Genomic DNA, 20,939 nt, shown 5'->3' with positions numbered 1-20,939 from the left:
TAGACACCAAACATGTATAGGTTCTTTTTTATTTAAGTGGTGAAAAAAAATTCCAAAAAAAAAAAAAAATGGTGCCATTTTCCGAGACCCGTAGCGTCTCAATTTTTTGGGATCTGGGGCCAGGTGAGGGCTTATTTTTTGTGCACCGAGCTGAAGTTTTTATAGATGCTATTTTGGGGTAGATCCGGTGTTTTGATCGCCCGTTATTGCATTTTATTGCAATTTTACGGCGACCAAAAAACGTAATTCTGGCGTTTAGAATTTTTTTCTCATTACGCCATTTACCGATCGGATTAATTCTTTTTTTATATTGATAGATCGGGCGATTCTGAACGCGGCGACACCAAATATGTGTATGTGGGTTTTTTTTTTTTATGATTTTATTTTGAATGGGGTGAAAGGGGGGTGATTTAAACTAGAAGCAGCAACTGTCCGATCGCCTCTGCTACATACAGGGGACCAGCAGATCCCCTGTATGCAGCAGAAATGGTCCTGTGCTATGAGCGCCGACCACTAGGTGGCGCTCATAGCGACAGGATCATTACAACCACTGGTGTCTGCTGCAGACCCAGGGTTGTCATGACCACCCATCGGTGACCCGCGATCATGTGACGGGGTCCCCGATGGGTGGGGTAAGTGATGCTCTTCCAGGAAGCGCGCGTTAAATGCCGCTGTCGGAGATTGACAGCGGCATTTAATATGTTAACAGCCGCGGGTGGATCGCAATTCCACCCGCGCCTGTTGCGGGCACATGTTAGCTGTAATAATCAGCTGACATGTGCTCGGTTCAGTGCGGGCTCAGCGCCGGAGCCCTCACTGAACCGAGGGATAACGACATGCACGTACTAATACGTGACATGTCGTTAAGGGGTTAATGCCCAAAATCATTTGAACAGTTTTTGGTGGAGCAGAATGTTGTGGTCTAGAGGCAAAATGGTGATCACATGATTGTAATACAGCCGGACTACACAACTGATAAAACAGATGCAGACAGTGACTGAGAAGAATCTGTGACTTCTCTGCATTTAGTGGTTACTACTCACCTGGGTAGTCATATGTAGGAATCTCCTCTTTACACCGCTCATCACCCCTTACATATGTCTCTGTAGTATTAATATGGGTCAGATCTTCACCCTGAAACAAATATTGTAAAAGTCACAGACAGATGGAGAAGTCCCATCTATGATCAGCTCTAATCCGGCCATCTCCACTGTTCTCATTACACAAGTATAAAACACATAATACTGGTGGATAAAACAAGACTGAACACAAGACCTTCACAGCCATCTACACATCATAGGGGAGATCTCATGACACCTTCTCTCCATCTACCTGATGATCCTGAGGAACATTGGGATCTTCTTGTTTACAGTCCTGTGGAAGAAGAGGACGGTGACATCTCTCTGGTGTTGACCTCTTACTGGATAGATCTGGAGGAAACACATACAGGGACTGAATTCATTCTTTACATACAGATAATTATAGGCCGTGTGTATTTAGTCCTGTCTATTACCTGGTGATGTGAGGGGCTGGGGAACCTCCATCATGATGTCCTTGTACAGATCTTTGCGTCCTTCTAAATACTCCCACTCCTCCATGGAGAAATAGACAGCGACATCCTGACACCTTATAGGAACCTGACACATACAATGATACCATCATCCCCCTGATCCCTCCATAGCGTTACTGTATAATGTCCCAGCAGTGTCACCTCTACAGTCAGCAGCTCAATCATCTTGTAGGTGAGTTCTAGGATCTTCTGGTCATTGATGTCCTTATGTATCAGGGGGTGAGGTGGAGGCTCCGTGATTGGGCTCAGGGGTCTTCCGCATCCCTCAGACACAGGGGCCTGACAGCGCCCACTAGAGGTCTTCTTCACTACTGTGTAATCCTGGTTATGGAGAGACACATTAATAAATCTCACTCCAGACATTTCCAGAGTCCTCACCTCTCCAGTTCTGTCCATCTGTTAGTCCCATAGATAAGAATGATGTAATGTGACGTCATCAGAATCTCTCACCTCTCCAGTAAGCCGGAAGAGGATCTCTAGGGTGAGGTGTAATATCCTCTCCGCCATCTTCTCTCTGTCCATATCCATCCTTGATGGGTAAATCAGGAAAATTCTCTTATATAGAAGATCTTCACTGAGAGGATCTGATATTGTAGAGATCTGAATGAGAAGAAGATGAGCCGATGTAACATCATAAAAATCCTGGGTAATAATACAATTACTGGAGAGAATAAGGAAAACATATGAGGAGATATATTATTATACAGTATTTAGTTTTCTTCCTTACATCTAGTAATAAAACCTATATATTTTAGGCCACAGACAGCAAGCAGTTCCTTCCTTTGAGTCTGCAGCTGAAGACGTTTCTCATAGACTCATCTTCCATGAAGTGAATTCTCTAATCATTTATTGACACTGGAATCGGCATTGGTAATACTGCAGGAGATATTCATTACACGTGACATGAGAAATAGCTACTTCATGAAGAAGACGACATCTTCATCTTCTACTTTGTCTCGGGAACATATTTGGTCAGAGTCAGTCACTGACTACATCTCCACCGGTCGTCTATATAAATGTTTCCAGTCTTCCCCGGACTTTAATCTTCTATCACATGACATCTCATGTCTGATTCACACACAGAAGTTTGAGGCACTTATAAAAGCTTATTTGTTTGCACAAATACCGAGGACAGAAATTATTTGAAACCAAAGTCTCTTTGTACAGTGTTTTATGGGATTTATTTCTGGCCTTCAGCTTTCCTATATGACAAGAAAAGACGCCAGAAAAAAGGCAGATATTAAAATGTTGCAACAGAAAATTGGCACCAACAATTCTTGTAAAAAGAAAAAAAAAACATGAAATATTTTTTTTTTTTAAATTAACTCTTTTGGGCATCAAAACAGAGATGTACACTGCAGGGGTGGCACAGATGCGGCTGTAACAAAAACCCTGGCAGTTTAACCACTTACTGCTGTCAAAAGCAAACATGGCATCTCAGAAGGTTTGACAGAGTTCGGCTCAATGCCCCTTCTCCCTCAAGTACTCGATAGTATGGGGCTGCCTAGTTACTACGATATTTAAATGCCTAATAATGGTGTCTGGGCCTGCAATGTACGAAAGTCTATTAGGTCGGGCCAAAGGGAATGTCCAATAAGTTACCTTTTAACACCCTCATACACATTAGACTAAAGTTGCATGAAAGCACTGATTTCGGGGAATTTGGTTGACTATATAATGTATTTGGGGGCCTGAATTTCACAAGCTAATCTGTTTGTTCTTCCTGTAGATAATCCTCCACTAGAGGAGTCTGGAGGCGACTCTCTCATACAGACCACAGGAAAGTTGGAATATTTGTGTGTATGGGGGAGTTGGGAGAGATAGCCATCTGCCAAATGACCGTTCGGCCAATATCTATCATGTGTATAGGGCCGTTAGTATTACACTGACAGGGATAATACAGTAGTACAGAGCATCACCTGAGCAATCAGAGGCTTGTATTTGTATGATCACACTAATGAGAGTTGGTTAACAAAGGTTTAACGTGAATAAAGATATCACAGTTTTGGCAACAAGAAATATCCATCACTGTTGGCAAAACAGACTCACTACACAATGTTAAGTCACGTCCATAACAAATTTATTATACTCTATTATCCTATACACGGTGACGTAGATAGAAATCACAAGTCCTACAGCAACATCTCTAATTGGGCCCCACCAACCTTAAAAAGGAGTATAATATATATACAGTACAGACCAAAAGTTTGGACACACCTTCTCATTTAAAGATTTTTCTGTATTTTCATGACTATGAAAATTGCACATTCACACTGAAGGCATCAAAACTATGAATTAACACATGTGGAATTATATACTTAACAAAAAAGTGTGAAACAACTGAAAATATGTCTTATATTCTAGGTTCTTCAAAGTAGCCACCTTTTGCTTTGATGACTGCTTTGCACACTCTTGGCATTCTCTTGATGAGCTTCAAGAGGTAGTCACCGGAAATGGTTTTCACTTCACAGGTGTGCCCTGTCAGGTTTAATAAGTGGGATTTCTTGCCTTATAAATGGGGTTGGGACCATCAGTTGTGTTGTGCAGAAGTCAGGTGGATACACAGCTGATAGTCCTACTGAATAGACTGTTAGAATTTGTATTATGGCAAGAAAAAAGCAGCTAAGTAAAGAAAAACGAGTGGCCATCATTACTTTAAGAAATGAAGGTCAGTCAGTGCAAAAAATTGGTAAAACTTTGAAAGTGTCCCCAAGTGCAGTTGCAAAAACCATCAAGCGCTACAAATAAACTGGCTCACATGAGGACCGCCCCAGGAAAGGAAGACCAAGAGTCACCTCTGCTTCTGAGGATAAGTTTATCCGAGTCACCAGCCTCAGAAATCGCAGGTTAACAGCAGCTCAGATTAGAGACCAGGTCAATGCCACACAGAGTTCTAGCAGCAGACACATCTCTACAACAACTGTTAAGAGGAGACTTTGTGCAGCAGGCCTTCATGGTAAAATAGCTGCTAGGAAACCACTGCTAAGGACAGGCAACAAGCAGAAGAGACTTGTTTGGGCTAAAGCACACAAGGAATGGACATTTGACCAGTGGACATCTGTGCTTTGGTCTGATAAGTCCAAATTTGAGATCTTTGGTTCCAACCACCGTGTCTTTGTGCGACGCAGAAAAGGTGAACGGATGGACTCTACATGCCTGGTTCCCACCGTGAAACATGGAGGAGGAGGTGTGATGGTGTGGGGGTGCTTTGCTGGTGACACTGTTGGGGATTTATTCAAAATTGAAGGCATACTGAACCAGCATGGCTACCACAGCATCTTGCAGCGGCATGCTATTCCATCCGGTTTGCGTTTAGTTGGACCATCATTTATTTTTCAACAGGACAATGACCCCAAACACACCTCCAGGCTGTGTAAGGGCTATTTGACCAAGAAGGGAGTGATGGGGTGCTGTGCTAGATGACCTGGCCTCCACAGTCACCAGACCTGAACCCAATCGAGATGGTTTGGGGTGAACTGGACCGCAGAGTGAAGGCAAAAGGGCCAACAAGTGCTAAGCATCTCTGGGAGCTCCTTCAAGATCGTTGAAAGACCATTTCCGGTGACTACCTCTTGAAGCTCATCAAGAGAATGCTAAGAGTATGCAAAGCAGTTATCAAAGCAAAAGGTGGCTACTTTGAAGAAACTAGAATATAAGACATATTTTCAGTTGTTTCACATTTTTTTGTCAAGTATATAATTCCACATGTGTTAATTCATAGTTTTGATGCCTTCAGTGTGAATGTTCAATTTTCATAGTCATGAAAATACAGAAAAATCTTTAAATGAGAAGGTGTGTCCAAACTTTTGGTCTGTACTGTATATATAATATAATAAACATCTGTAATGTAATCAAGAATCCACATTGTGACTTTAGTTTCGTCCAAATTTTTCATATTAATACAGGAAGGAGAAGAAGAGCAGAGAGAAAAGAAGAAATTCAGGCAAAAAAGGAAGGGACTAAAAGAGAAAAGTAGACAGGGGGAGGGGGATTGGGAAGGGGAGTGGGGAGAAGGGAAAAAAAAAGAGGAAAAAATCACACCCCAGTCTAGGACAACCGTTTGAACAAAAATCCCCCAATGGCAATCATGTCTAAGAGTCGAGCTGCACAAGGCTTCCATATTCATTAGATTGCTTCAATTAAATCCAATAGAACCACGTTTTATAGAAGACCTCATATCTATTGTAGAGAGAAGCCGTCAAATCCTCCATGTACATTAAATCATTGACCTTAGAAATCCAGAGGGACGGGCTAGGTGGATTAACTTTCTTCCATAACAACGGAATACAAGCTCTGGCAGCCTTCACCAAAAATCTTAATAGGGAAGTTTGTAGGAGGAAATAGAAGTCTCACCGAGCTGTAGAAGGAATAGTTCAGGACTAGTGTTGAGCGAGTATGTTCTATTAACCCTTTCGCCGAGTATGCTCGGGCCGAGCTCCGAGTATTTATAGCTGCTCAGTGATAAGGTTAAATCGCTCCCGTGTGCATGATTTGCTACTGTTTGACAGCTTTATTACATGTGAGGATGATGCGCCCCCAGGGCAGTGGGGTACTCGGCAGCCGGGCCTCTATGGATGCCGGTGGGGTTGGATATCACGGTGGCTGTCCCGGTCAGTGGCCCAGGGCGGTCACCCAAAAGGGGAATTATTTATAGGGGATTTGTAAAGTGTTCGTGACGCCACCTGTGGAATGCGGCTAAAGGGAGCCGCCGCTGCGGAGCAGTCCTCTGAGGCAGATGGTAGGGCAGCTTGTGATGGAACGGCTCCCCACAGGTGGAGCGGGCCTCAGGGCAGCATGGGGTAATGGATGGTGGTACAGGGGAGAGACGGCCAGGGCGGTTCAGGAAGAAATGACGGACACTCACACGGGGGTTCGCTTCAGTACCTTTACTGATGTAGATGCAGGTATGGTCCAGGGTACTCGGTAGGCAGGGTGCACTTCTGGACTCTCACCAGTGAGTGGGTACAGGGCCCCCTGATCCATTACTTCCACTTGCTAAGCTTCTGACCTGCCTGGAGCTAGGCCTGGCTTAATTACTGTCTCTCTCTCTTGCACCTGCTGACCTGGTGGTAGGGCCTTCTCTTGGAGATCACTCTCCCTGGACGCTGGGGCCTCCGTGATTCCTAGCCCTGGTACAATAGTCAGCGTTGGTCGACCTGGGACTTGTAGTCCTCCAGGTATCCGGTGGTCCCTACTGGGTATAAAGGGGCCCCGTAGGCACGGACCCGGTGTCCGGTGTATAGTTTGGGATGAGCCTGGTACACTCCTCTGCCCCCTCGACTCCTCTCTCCTTTCCTCCTTACCGTCGGCCACCCTCAGGGCCCTCACTAGGCTTCAACTCGTGCTGTAGGCCTTGGCTCGCCTAAGCACAGCAGCCTGCGTGCTGCCTCTTCACTGATCTCCTAGCGTCAGCACACTCTCAGACTAAACACTGCACTCAACTGCCTGGCTCCACCCTCCATATATATATCCCTAACAGGCTCCCTCTGGTGGTGTGAGGTGGTAGGGTGGAGGTGTGTTAATGTGTGAGGGCCTCTTGTGGAGAAGTCCATCCATGCACCCTACTGGGTTCTGTGGCACCCGTGCGCAGCAGGGCACCACAAGGAATGTCTATTTCTTACACATTCCTCACATGTAATAAAGCTGTCAAACAGTTGCAAATCATGCACACGGGAGCGATTTAACCTCATCACCGAGCAGCTATAAATACTCGGAACTCGGCCCGAGCATACTCGGACAGAACATACTCGCTCAACCCTATTCAGGACCCATTTCAGATGAAATGCCTGTAATCGACCTGATAATGCTTTTCACTTTAGTCCAGAACAGTTGTAAAACCGGACAAGACCAACAGATATGAAGGAAATCTCTCTCGTCTGATCCACATCTCCAACACTTTAGGTCAATAGAGGGGAACATTTTGTTCAACTTATCCGGGACCCTGTACCACCTTCAAAGGAGTTTGAAATTTGCTTCCGGAAGCCGAGAACTTATGGAAGATTTATGCGCTAAGGACAGCACCTTTTCCCTTTGTTCCATGGAGAGAGTGATACCCAAGTCCTCTTCCCATTGTGTTAAAAATCTGGGAGGAAGCTGATCCATTGCGTTAGTTAGCATTGAGTGTATGGAGAAAAGTGCATGACGAATCACCCCCTTACCCATGCAAAGATTAACAAACGCGGAAGGGGTTCGTGTATATTGAGCATAATTTGGAAGGGAGTGAACAAAGTGACGCAGTTGGAGAGAATGCCATGTGCCCAGTTGTAAGGGATCAGTAATCGCTTGAAGTGCCTCTAAAGAAGGCCAATCATTATCTACGCCAATCTGGAAAGCCCTAAACCTTCCCTGAGAAATCCAAAGTCTAAAAACAGGATCTGACAAACCAGTGGAGAAGTCCGGAGAGCCGATAGTAGGCGACAAAGGAGATGGAATGGGAAGGAGAAGTTTCGTATCTCTGGTCTGGAGCAGCAGTAGAGTGTAGCAATAATTGTGGGATGAGATTTCAGTGAAGATTGTGAAAAGAAAGGTACCCAGGGGAGAGAAGCTAAAGTGGCCTCTGAAAAGCTTTGTTCTATTTGTACCCATGGCTTCGCTGAGGCATGCTTACACCAATCTATAACTCTAGACATAAGAGCAGATAAATAGTATGTTTTTACATCCGGAAGGCCCAAGCCTCCCCGACTTTTTGGTCTACATAGAAGGGATCGCTGGAGTCTAGCTGGTTTGTTAGCCCATATGAAACCTATTTGCAAGGACACGATAGATTTAAAAAAGAGCTAGGGATTTTAATGGGAAGAGTTTGAAAGAGATATAATATGTGAGGGAGGATATTCATTTTAAGAATTTCACATCTGCCAAACAAAGTAAAGTAAAGTTAAGATCATTTTGAACAATTAACTTTAGTGTTCTGGAGCAATGGTAAGAAATTAAGTTTGAAGATGGAATTAATATCAGCAGAGAGGAGAATGTCTAAATACTTCAGGGACTGAGAAGACCAACGAAATTTGATTGAATTCTTTAATGAGGAAACTAATTTCAAAGGGAGATTTATATTCAAAAGCCTCTGACTTAGTTAAGTTGATTTTAAAATTAGACAAAAATGCATATTTTTAAATTCCAACATCAAGCTAGAGAGAGATACAATCAGGTTAGTTATGAAGAATCACAGGTCATCCGCATAGGCTGCAATTTTGTAAGAGATATTTTGAATCTTTAGACCCATAATGTCTGGGTTAGACCGGATACACCAAAGGAAGTGAGGATAAAGATTAGGGGGCTGAAGGGAGATCTGCAACCCGATAGATTTCAACACCTCCTACATGAACACCCAGTTGACCCGGTCAAAGACCCTTTCGGCATCTGTGGATAAGAGCATCAAAGGGGTGCCATCCAATTTGGCCCTATAAATAAGATTCAAGGCCTTGGTGGTGTTGTCCCTTGCTTCTTTTTTGGGCATAAAGCCCGCCTGGTCAGGGTGAATAATGTCTCAGAATAAGGAGACATAAAGTCTCAGGTTTCACCTCAATGTACACTGTTCATGTGTCTCACTAATGGGGTGTCACAGTCATGGTATATATTGCCCAAATGCTCCCCCACTCTCTTCCTAGACTATCTCTTGGTCTTGCCTATATAATCTAGGGGGCAGGTGCATGTAGCCATAAATAAAAGTCCGTGGAGGAACTTGAGAAAGATTTACATGGTCTCATCCAATTACATGTACAACTTTCTCCACATCTAAAGAAACCACAGACTCTTCTATCTAGCCAAGTCCCCTAGGAAGCCGGTTTTTTATAGACTCTATGCACTAAACAGTCCCTAATTGACCGACACTTTCTAAAAGTTATTGTGGGAGACGATCCCAGAACACCCTCAGATCTGGGTCAGCCCCAAGCATACCCCAATGTTTTCTGAGGATATTAAAGATACAGTCGCTCTGATTGTCATAGATTCCTAATACTTGTGTTATCCCATATTTTCTTGGTCTCTTGGTTAGGTATGGAGGAGTGTCTGTCTTTCCCGATTTTCAGCAATTGATTGTGTGGAATACAAAATGTACTGTAGGTACCTTCTTCGCTGAATCTGGTGTTCATGTCTATTGCCTGTATATTAAAATCTGTGACACTTGAACAGTTCCTTCTCAACCGTAAAAATTGGCCTTTGGGTATTCCTTTTTTAGGGGGATGGGGTGGTGGCTATCCCACTTCAATAGTTTATTAATGCTTGAATGTTTATAGTATATGAATGTCCCTAGGGTCCCATCCCGTTCTTTCTTGATTGGTACATCCAGGAAAGGCAACTGGTTATAACTAAACTCAGGCCCACTCTATTGATGTTGAGTTCCCTGACAAATTCAAAAAATTGTTCACTCGTCCCTGACCAGTTGATAAAAGTGTTGTCTATATATCTATACCATACCCCAATATGTGGATGCCACCACTTATGATCATCCCTGAATATTGTGGATTCCTCCCACCAGCCCAGGAATAGATTAGCATATGAGGGGGCACAGGGGATCCCCATCGCAGTACCCCTGAGCTGGTGGAAGTACTTCCTGACAAAAAGAAAGAAGTTATGAGTAAGAGTGAGTGAATTTTAGAAGATCCTCCATGAAGTCATTATGTCTGCTATACTCTACTGATCTCGATTTCAAGAAATGTCTTACTCCTCTGATATCATCCTCATGCGGTATATTACTGTACAAAGTCTCGATATCTAGTAAGGCCTGCTCCCCTACATGCATGTATACATGCTCGAGGGTCTACATGTAGGGGAGCAGCCAAAGGGAAAACCATTTTCCCGAGGGATTATTCCAACTGTAAAACCTCAGGCGGTACTGTGGGCGCATTATACATACTGCATAAGGGGCATAATAGGAGCATTGCACTGTGTGGGGGCATCATACATACTGCATAAGGGGCATAATGGGGGATTACACTGTTTGGGGGCATCATACATACTGCATAAGGGGCATAATGGGGGCATTACACTGTGTGGGGGCATCATACATCCTGCATAAGGGGCATAATGGGGGCATTACACTGTGGGGCAGTAAAGGGGCCCTGTACTATGAGAACAATACGTTTCCTCCCTTCCTGTCTCCATAGTTGGGTCGTATGTACCTATTACAGGAAACAGAACAAAAACCTTATGATTCTTATAAAGGGGCAACACAAGACCCCAAAAGAGTCTCCGTGCTGAAGGGGTTAATGCCCCCTGCGCCCAGTAATGGGGGTCTCCACATACCTCCACCTGCAGAGCCCCCACCACATATATGGCTGCTCTGTGCACACAGGAGCTGTGATGAGGTCACCGGAGGGGAGGAGTCAGGGGTCACATGATGAGGGGCCTCAGTGGATGCAGGACTCTGCTGTGCGGGTTGTCATGGTGCTGGATGAGCTGAAGTTTATGTGTGGGGTCAGGAGGGGTTTACAGTGTGGATGTAGCAGAGCTGTGTGTGTACGAGGTGTACGGAGCAGAGCCGTGTGTACGAGGTGTACGGAGCAGAGCCGCGCGTGTACGAGGTGTACGGAGCGGAGCCGCGTGTGTACGAGGTGTACGAAGCAGAGCCGCGTGTATACGAGATGTACGGAGCAGAGCCATGTGTGTGTACGAGGTGTACGGAGCAGAGCCGCGTGTACGAGGTGTACGGAGCAGAGCCGCGTGTACGAGGTGTACGGAGCTGCGTGTACGAGGTGTACGGAGCAGAGCCGTGTGTACGAGGTGTACGGAGCTGCGTGTACGAGGTGTACGGAGCAGAGCCGCGTGTACGAGGTGTACGGAGCCGCGTGTACGAGGTGTACGGAGCAGAGCCGTGTGTACGAGGTGTACGGAGCAGAGCCGCCTGTGTACGAGGTGTACGGAGCAGAGCTGTGTGTGTACGAGGTGTACAGAGCAGAGCCGCGTGTGTACAAGGTGTACGGAGCGGAGCCGCGTGTGTACTAGGTGTACGGAGCAGAGCCGCGTGTGTACTAGGTGTACGGAGCAGAGCCGCGTGTGTACGAGGTGTACGGAGCGGAGACGCGTGTGTACGAGGTGTACGGAGCGGAGCCGTGTATGTACGAGGTGTACGGAGCAGAGCCGTGTGTGTACTAGGTGTACGGAGCGGAGCCGTGTGCGTACGAGGTGTACGGAGCGGAGCCGCGTATGTACGAGGTGTACAGAGCGGAGCCGCGTGTGTACGAGGTGTACGGAGCAGAGCCGTGAGTGTACTAGGTGTACGGAGCGGAGCCGTGTGTGTACGAGGTGTACGGAGCGGAGCCGCGTGTGTACGAGGTGTACGGAGCGGAGCCGCGTGTGTACGAGGTGTACGGAGCGGAGCCGCGTGTGTACGAGGTGTACGGAGCGGAGCCGCGTGTGTACGAGGTGTGCGGAGCGGAGCCGTGTGTGTACTAGGTGTACGGAGCGGAGCCGTGTGTGTACGAGGTGTACGGAGCGGAGCCGCGTGTGTACGAGGTGTACGGAGCGGAGCCGCGTGTGTACGAGGTGTACGGAGCGGAGCCGCGTGTGTACGAGGTGTACGGATCGGAGCCGCGTGTGTACGAGGTGTACGGAGCGGAGCCACGTGTGTATGAGGTGTACAGAGTGGAGCCGCGTGTGTACGAGGTGTACGGAGCGGAGCTGTGTGTGTAGCAGGCGTACGGAGCGGACCCGCGTGTGTACGAGGTGTACGGAGCAGAGCCGCGTGTGTACGAGGTGTACGGAGCAGAGACGTGTGTGTACGAGGTGTAGGGAGCGGAACAAGTGTGTGTACGAGGATTTACGGAGCGGAGCCGTGTGTGTACGAGGTGTACGGAGCGGAGCCGCGTGTGTACGAGGTGTACGGAGCGGAGCCGCGTGTGTACGAGGTGTACAGAGTGGAGCTGTGTGTGTACCAGGCGTACGGAGCGGAGCCGCGTGTGTAGGAGGTGTACGGAGCAGAGCCGCGTGTGTACGAGGTGTACGGAGCAGAGACGTGCGTGTACGAGGTGTAGGGAGCGGAACAAGTGTGTGTACGAGGATTTAAGTAGCGGAGTCTTGTGTGTACGAGGTGTACGGTGTGGCGACACGTGTGTACGAGGTGTACGGAGCAGAGCCGCGTGTGTACGAGGTGTACGGAGCGGAGCCGCGTGTGTAGGGAGCGGAGCCGCATGTGTACGAAGTGTACGGAGCAGAGAGGAGTGTGTACGAGGTGTACGGAGCCGTGTGTGTACAGAGCCATGTATCTACGGAGCCATGTGTGTACGATGTGTACAGAGCGGAGCCGTGTGTATGGAGTGGAGCCGTATATATACGAGGTGTATGGAGCGGAGCTATGTGTGTACGGAGCCGTGTGTACGCTGTATACAGCTGTATACTCCCTAGGTTCGGTCGGAGACACCGCGGCTCTTTATCAGACTGTAGAAGAACTGACACTGGACACTTGGTAAAGCTGCGCTCGGACATTTCTTGTTTCTCGCACAGATATTGATAACATAAGATGGAGTCAGACGAACCCTCCTACAAAACCTGATAACAAAGTCATTACTACAGGACTGGATGAGAAAGAGATTTATTCTACAAGAAACGCTGGGGCCACAAATGAGAGAGTGTTGAGGAGAGCCATAGGCTCAAATACTTAATTAACCTCAAGACATAGGAGATTGAGAGAAAAGACCCACAAAGTGTATTATTTCACCTTACATAAGCTTGTTTAGATCTAAAGATGGCTGCCATCTCCTGTTTCATCACATCATGCTCTGTTCTGGGAGGAAGCTGCATTCTATAGGACTAACCAACCACAGAGCGACACATCGCCCCCTGATGACCACATAGACCAACCCACCCTGATAACCTTATGGACTACGCCCCCTGATTACCTCATTGACCACACCCCCTGATGACCTAATGGATCACGCCTCCTGATGACCTCATAGACCACGTCACCTGGACTAACCAATCAATACATCTAGTTACTCACATTCTGGGGCTAACCGAGCCCATATACAGAGTTTATATAAATCTATGTTGGAGTTGAATAAAGGACACTTGGAGCTGTGCCATAGCTGATCAAGGAGGGCTTACATCCGACTGTGTGTGTGTCTGATGTTATTCTTTCTTGCATGCACTTGATCATATCCATTAGGCCAGGAGCAGGCAACTAGTGAATATACCAAAGTGTTCACCCTAACATTTTTGGTGCCCAACGTGGGGCCAGCAGAGGGAAAGCCCTATACCTTTAGGACCGGCGAGTGGAACGGCAGGACGCACTGAATACTCCGAGCCAGGAGACTGATCACCTCCATAACCAAACACGGTAAGTCTGCTGATTTTTATAATCTGTAGTAGTTTCCCATGTTCCTCTGGGTATCCTGTGCAGATTGCCTGACTGTGTCCGGTTTTCGAGGTATCTGTAACACGGCAGAAGGGTCTCTCCGCTGCTGGCCATTTAACTGCGGAAGAACCGTCACGTGCTCAGTTGCCTGCTGCCTGTTATGTGTCGTGTTGAGGGGAGATTGACTGGTATTTAAAGGGAGCAAGTGAGTCTTTGAGTGGTGTCTGGAGAAGTAAAGGATATTGGCTGTCGTACAGTTCACGTTTGTCGCCTGTGATATGATCTTCAGTTCTGGTGGAGAAAGTAGGGGTACTTAGCCTGGAGTGAGTGACTCGGCCCGGAGCCTAGTAAATTGAGTTTCGGCACGTAGCCTAGAGTGAGTGACTCAGTAAGGGGCCTGGTAATTGGATTAGTAAATTGAGTTTCGGCACATAGCCTAGCGTGAGTGACTGGCCTCGGGCCGGGTAATTGGATTAATACAAGGTGTTTTATTTTTTTATATGGAAATCAGACAGGCTGGACGGAGACAGAAAGTGTGTGCTGCAGACTCAGTTTTCCTTTAGAATCTTAGGTTTGAGTCATTCTCCCCCGTCTTATTGTTTGTTTTGTGTTTATCTTGGTCTATATAGAGAAGATGGAGAAATTAATGCAGTTTTGTCGTATTGGTACTAAGCCAAATTCAGATGGCAAGTTGGACCCGTGTGCATTAGTAGCGACTCGTGAAGGGAAAAGTCATGTAAAACAATGTAAAAAGCTTATGAAGTTGTGTGGAATGCCTGAAGGGGGGGGTTACAACCCCTGGAGTGGAAGAGTGTATTAAAAGAAAGAAAAGGTACTCTAGAAGATAATCTACTGCTAGGGCATGGGAAAGAGTCTCTGAAAGTTTGTATAGAGAAAATTGGGTAGAAGAGGAAAGGAAAAAGAAGGACAGAGTTTTGAGTTATGTGGCGGCGGCCATCTTGGAATGTTGCCCCAGATTATACAAACTGAGCCATATCATCATGTAACTGATGTATAGTAGATCTGGCTAAATCGAGTGAGGCACAATCCAGGAATATAAACACGACTTTTGGTGCTGAACATACTAGGCCAATGCTACACACCACAAGACCAGATCCTTTTTACCCAGTAATGATCACTATTGGCCAGTACTATACTCCTTTGGGAAGTAAACAGGCTTTACCCGTGTTCCCTGTCACAACGGTGTCCAGTGGGCCACCAACCCTTTCACCTAACACTCCCATCGTGAGCCCAGCTATTCTCCCACCTGGATCATCCCCAGCACCGACCCTTTCCACTGTCACTTCCACTGGCAACTCAGCCGCACGTCCACACGAGTTACTTCAAGCAACGACCTCTCCTCGCAACACTTCCGCTACAACAGCTAGCCTTAGGAAGTGATACTCTTGTAAATTATGTCATTGCCCTCACTAAAGAATTGTCAGTAACACATGCACGAGTTTTGTCATCGATTCCAGATTTCAGTGAAGGTACTCACACTTTCCAACCTGGTGACTACGTGCTGGTAAAGAAGTTCACCAGAAGGACATCCCTGGAGTTGAGATTTGAGGGTCCCTATCAAGTGCTCCTGACCACTGCTACTTCAGTCAAACTTGAAGGAAGACCGACGTGGATACATGCCTCCCACTGTAAGAAGTTCATGCCTCCATCAGAACCTTCTACATAATGTTGCATATCCTTTACTTTGTGTGTTGTGCCATTCTATACTCATATGTAGGAGCACAACAGGTCGCAATCACCCAAGCAAGGGGGGTGATCACGTTCTGCTACAACACCACAGCACACGTTGCTTCTTTCAAATTTGATTATTGCGATGTAGTACAGTGTGATAATCAATGGGTTTCCTCACCCTCCGCAATGAGTCAACCGGCACAGCTGAGATCAGGGCAACAATATATATGGGTTACAGGAGATGGATGGGGACAAACTTGTAGTTCATGGAGGGCGGTAGGGTGGAACACTGGTGAAGATTGGGGGTATATACCAAACACAGCCTTAAATAAACAAGATCCACAGGATAAATTCCTACTTACTAGGATGACACTTTTTCCCCTCCCCCATGACAGCACACCTTGAGAGAGGATCCGCCCCACCAAGGACAGGAAACCGTCTGAAATAAAAGGGCGGCACCTCTCCCTCGCTTCAGTTGGTTTCCTGTCCTTGATGGGGAACCTGTCTGGAAAGAAGACTTACCTGGGGCTGTCCCGGTGTGGAAGAGCGGGCACTGGCCTGTGCACCGGGTTCAGTATCCCAGAAGCGCCGTCCACAGCTTCCCCTGGGGTCTCTGCGCCAAGCGGGGCGCACGCGGTGAGGCAGGCTCTGTCCTCCCGGAGACCGCGGCGCCGTCCTCCCCCTGCAGTGTAGAACGCTTCCGGGTGTGACGCGCCTGACGTCACGGCGCAGGGCACGCGTCGCGCTGGGTGACGTCAGGAGGCGGCGCCAATCCAAGATGGCGGCACCCATCGGAGCGTCCCAGGCCGTTTTTTTTTTTTTTTTCAACGGAGCTCCGGCCTGAGGAAGGGGGAGGGCCCACAGACCGGAGGAGGCTGGATGGCCCTATATTTAAGGGGGGGGAGCTATCCTTGAAGCGTGGTGCGCTTCTGAGACATGGCTGATCCAGATAGCCAGGAGCAGCAGCTTACCCCCCCACCTCAGCAACAAAAGCAGAGGGATGCATCGTATACAGACAGCCGCTCGAGTAATCGTAGTGGCAGCCGCAGGAGTAAGGCTTCGAGTGCCTCGGGACCATCCAGAATGGAATCATCGGTTCCGCGACAGCCTCCGAATACGGTACCCGTTTGTGACCTCCGAGGGTGAGTGAGCTTCGTGAATGTCACTGGTTTGTAACGGGAAGTCTCTTATGTGCTTCCTTTTTTTAGGAGCCTAAGAAGAGTAGTGCCAAGCAAAAGCATAGGATGTGTGCCCTTTGCCAAGCTTCTCTCTCAGTAGAGTGGCAGAAACCACTTTGCCAGAGCTGACCAAAACCATAGCTGAGAATTCCCGGGATTTTGCTGCAAATTTAAAGTCCATAGTACATGCAGAAGTTCAGGGGTACCTGATGGGGTTCCTTAGAGGGAAGAAAAGGCCCCGTAGAGAGGTTTCCTCCATCTCTGATTCCTCCCAGTCCGAGGAGCAGTGGGATTCATCGTCCTCTTCCTCATCGGGGGGCGGTAGACCCTGCTTCCCCATTGAGAATACAGACAGACTGGTTAGGGCAGTAAGATCAACCATGGGTCTGGAGGAAGAGAGAGCATCTAAATCCCGGGAGGACATCATGTTTGCGGGCTTGGGAGAGAAGAAGAGACGCTCATTTCCGGTGAACAGTAAGATTCAGGGCCTCATTGACCGGGAGTGGAGGAGACCTGAGAGATCAGGGGCTTTACCCTCCTTCTCCAAAAGAAGGTACCCCTTCGAAGAGAAGGATGCGGAACCTTGGGATAAGATCCCCAAGGTGGACGGGACTGTGGCAAGGTCATCGAAGAGATCTTCCCTGCCCTTGGAGGACTCTGGCGTCCTAAAAGATGCCCTGGATAAAAGAGCTGACTCCTTCCTGCGCCACACGTGGGAGGCGGCAGCAGGTGGCCTAAAACCAGCGGTGGCTAGCACCTGTGTGGCGAGGTCCTTGATGGTGTGGCTCCAACAGCTGGAAGACCAGCTTAAAGATAAAAAGGTCTCCAGACAGGCAATACTTGCAGAGCTACCTTTAATACAAACAGCATCGGCCTTCCTGGCCGACTCTTCAGCTGACTCGGTCAGACTGTCAGCTAGGGCAGCGGGACTATCCAACGCAGCCAGGCGGGCCTTGTGGCTCAAGGGTTGCCCAGGCGACCTACCTTCGAAACAGAAACTGTGCTCCCTCCCGTGTGACGGTAGACTCCTGTTTGGCCAAAAGTTAGAAGACCTGTTAGAAAAAGCAGGCGATAAAACCAAAGGGTTCCTGGGATTTTCGGGGGAACCAAGAAGATTTAGTTTTCGGAGGAGAAAATTTAACCGGGGTCGTCCTCCGGGAGACAAAAAGAAATGGGAAACCAAGTCCAAAAAAGAATCGGGTTACATGTTTGGAGGACCATCCTCAGAGTTCGAAGAGATCCTCCCAATGACGCCAGGCTGGAAGTGGGTGGAAGGCTTTCCTACTTTTTTCCAGCTTGGGACGCGATAACAACAAACCCATGGATTCTGAAAATTATCAGTGGGGGCCTGAAGATCCGGTTCAGCCAGACCCCCTGGCGGACCTTTGTGGTTACCCCCCTACGAAAAGTCCAGGAAGAACAATTAGCCCTGGAAACAGAAGTGTTAGAGTTAGTAGGAAAGCAGGTTCTTCTCGAAGTACCAGCAACACAGAGAGGGAGGGGGTTCTATTCCCCACTATTCATGATAAAAAAAACAAACGGGTCCTTAAGGACCATCATCAACCTCAGGAGTCTGAACCAAGTAGTAGAAAACCAGACTTTCAAGATGGAGTCAGTAAGCTCGGCAGTGAAGCTCTTACATCGCAACTGCTTTATGGCTGTAATAGACTTTGTAACGGGTCTGGGAGGCGGAACCTCTGAGCTACTATACAAGGGGGCGGTCCTTGTAAGGGAACGGATGAAGTGCTCCATACTGCCACAATAGAAACAGCTTCCCTCGGCTCGGCGAGATTCTTGGCGAGATTTGACCATCTTGGTCTGGTCGATCTGCATAGGTTCAGGCGAGGGCGCCCGCGGAGTGACTGATTGAGAGGCAGGTCTCAGGGAAGTAGGAGCAGAGCAAGAAAAGTCTTTCTCCCGGGTAGTCTCTTTGGCACGTTCTTGGAACCGGATGCCAATCCGCGTAGCTAGTGACACCAGGTCATCCAGAGTGGTAGGAATGTCCCGACCAGCTAACTCGTCCTTAATCCGACCGGAAAGACCCTCCCAGAAGACTGACACCAGAGCCTCATTTTCCCAGGCAAGCTCAGAAGCGAGGGTGCGGAACCGTATGGCATATTGGCCCACGGTGAGACTCCCTTGGCGGAGACGTAGCAGTGAGGAGGCAGAAGAGGTTTTCCGTCCAGGTTCATCGAAGACTTTCCGGAAAGCAGCGAGGAAAGACGGCAGGTCGGACACCAGGGGATCACCTCTCTCCCACAGGGGATTTAGCCATGCCAGTGCCTCCCCAGTAAGATGGGACATGATGAAGGCCACCTTGGCTCGATCGGAGATGAACTGATATGCCAATAGCTCAAAGTGCAGGGTGCACTGGTTTATGAAACCCCGAGCTAAAGTAGGTTCGCCGGCAAAGTGTGGAGGTGCCAGAAGCCGAGGTCCATAGTCGGGTACCATGTTATTAGTGGGCAGTGGAGCTGCCGGATTGCGAGTCATGGCACTGGCGGTGGTTGCAGGCAGAGCAGTCAGAGTGTCCAGGCGAGAATTGACTTTCCGCAGGTGACCCAGGATGGACTCCTGTTGGGACCTCTGACGGGACAGTTCATGACACAGGTCCGAGAGCGAGGGAGCTTGGGTGCCACCGGGTTCCATGGCCCGAGCAAACTGTAACGGGTCTGGGAGGTGGAACCTCTGAGCTACTATACAAGGGGGCGGTCCTTGTAAGGGAGCGGGTGGCGACCAGGCAGGCAGTCACAGCAGGTGACCGGGACAGTCTCTAGAAGAACGGGCAGGAGGTCACGGCAAGTGACCGGGGCAGTCTCTGGATGAACGGGCAGATGGTCACGGCAAGTGACCGGGGCAGTCTCTGGGTAAAGGGTTGGTACGACCTGTGGCGGCTGATGGTAGACGTGAGCTCCCAGGTGAGCAGGCGAGAGTCTCTGGATAAACGGGTGGTCACAGCATGTGACGGCGGAGCCTCCAGGAAGACCAACAGACAGGCGGCAGATGAGCGTTCCCAGGTGAGCGGGCAGAAGTCTCTGGACAGGCGGGTGGTCACAGCACGTGATGGCAGAGCCTCCAGGTAGGCTAGCAGACAGGCAGTAGATGAGCGCTCCCAGGTGAGCGGGCAGGAGTCACTGGACAGGCAGGTGGTCACAGCACGTGACGGCAGAGCCTCCAGGTAGGCTAGCAGGCAGGTAGCAGATGTGCGCTCCCAGGTGAGCGGGCAAGCTGGTCCATAGACAGACTGACAGGAGTAGTAAGGCAGACCGTCGGACCTCAGGCTAGCAGGCAGGTAGCAGGATATCAGGCAGGAATTAGACAGCAGACTGGCAGGAATCTGGCAGGTAACTGGCAACGGGACCTGAGGGCTGAAGCAGAGTAGTGAACAGTGCTACAACATTGCTCGGGCACCTCCATTTTGGAGGAGGTGCCTTAAATATGGGAGGTCCTCCGGCAATTGGCCGGGGACTTCTTAGGACGGCGCGCGCGGTCCCTTTAAGAGAGGGGGAGCGCGCGCGCCCTAAGCACACTGCCGGAGAAGGAGCGCGTGCCGGAAGCAGCGGGGAGAGAAGCGCTGGAGGACGCCACGCCAGGAGCGGGGAGGTGAGAGGGACGGCGTCTCTGCCTAGTACGGGGCAGAGACGCCGATGCTACAGACTTGAAGGACGCATATTATCACGTCCCAATCCATCCGGAGTATCAGAAGTATCTGAGAGTAGCCCTGTTTATTCAGGGGAAGCTGAGGCATTTTCAGTTTGCTGCCCTACCCTTTGGCCTCTCCATTGCCCCGAGAATATTTACGAAACTAATAGCAGAAGTGACAGCCTTCCTACGGATCAAGAATGTAGTGATCGTGCCATATTTAGACGACTTCTTGATAATAGGGAAAACAGAAGCCCACTGCTCCGGTCAGCTCCTAGTGGTCACGGAAGTGTTGCATCAGCTGGGGTGGTTAGTAAATTTCCAAAAATCAAGACTAACCCCCTCCAGGACTCAGACCTTTCTGGGTCTAATCCTAGACTCTCGTCGTCAAACCTGCTTCCTCCCAGAGGACAAAATCTGCAGGTTAATTGCATTAGTCTCAAAGTCCATTCAAGCTCCAGAGATGTCTCTGAGAGAGGCAATGTCCCTCCTGGGTTCTATGACGGCCTGTCTCCCAGCAGTAATGTGGGCCCAGGGGCATATGAGGCGGCTTCAGTGGGAGGTCCTG

The 20,939-nt window shown here is 48.7% G+C and overlaps 3 protein-coding genes across 4 annotated transcripts in view; 1 reads left to right on the top strand and 2 right to left on the bottom strand.

The window, feature by feature from the left end:
* LOC141178597 (uncharacterized) overlaps window positions 1-10,874 on the bottom strand; it is a 164,686-nt gene extending 153,812 nt beyond the window's left edge. For both annotated transcript variants that reach the window (XM_073660479.1, XM_073660481.1), the window contains exon 1: window positions 10,814-10,874. The gene's annotated coding sequence lies outside the window, so the exon portion shown is untranslated. The remainder of the gene's footprint in view (window positions 1-10,813) is intronic.
* LOC141178595 (uncharacterized) overlaps window positions 1-20,939 on the bottom strand; it is a 43,255-nt gene that overhangs the window by 12,192 nt on the left and 10,124 nt on the right. Inside the window, exons 2-6 of the mRNA XM_073660477.1 lie at window positions 2,021-2,170; window positions 1,712-1,891; window positions 1,514-1,637; window positions 1,333-1,430; window positions 1,044-1,134 (exon numbers count right to left, since the gene is read on the bottom strand). Coding sequence (XP_073516578.1) covers window positions 1,044-1,134; window positions 1,333-1,430; window positions 1,514-1,637; window positions 1,712-1,891; window positions 2,021-2,098 — 571 coding nt within the window. The 5' untranslated portion in view covers window positions 2,099-2,170. The remainder of the gene's footprint in view (window positions 1-1,043; window positions 1,135-1,332; window positions 1,431-1,513; window positions 1,638-1,711; window positions 1,892-2,020; window positions 2,171-20,939) is intronic.
* The window catches only part of LOC141178688 (gastrula zinc finger protein XlCGF66.1-like), a 47,075-nt gene continuing 39,599 nt past the window's right edge, over window positions 13,464-20,939 (top strand). Inside the window, exon 1 of the mRNA XM_073660574.1 lies at window positions 13,464-13,841. The gene's annotated coding sequence lies outside the window, so the exon portion shown is untranslated. The remainder of the gene's footprint in view (window positions 13,842-20,939) is intronic.

This window comes from Phyllobates terribilis, unplaced genomic scaffold, assembly GCF_046119375.1.
Source record: "Phyllobates terribilis strain yellow unplaced genomic scaffold, ASM4611937v1 Scaffold_29__1_contigs__length_15306474, whole genome shotgun sequence".
In the NCBI taxonomy this organism is placed as follows: Eukaryota; Metazoa; Chordata; class Amphibia; order Anura; family Dendrobatidae; genus Phyllobates; species Phyllobates terribilis.
This window is presented reverse-complemented; position numbering and strand designations above follow the sequence as displayed.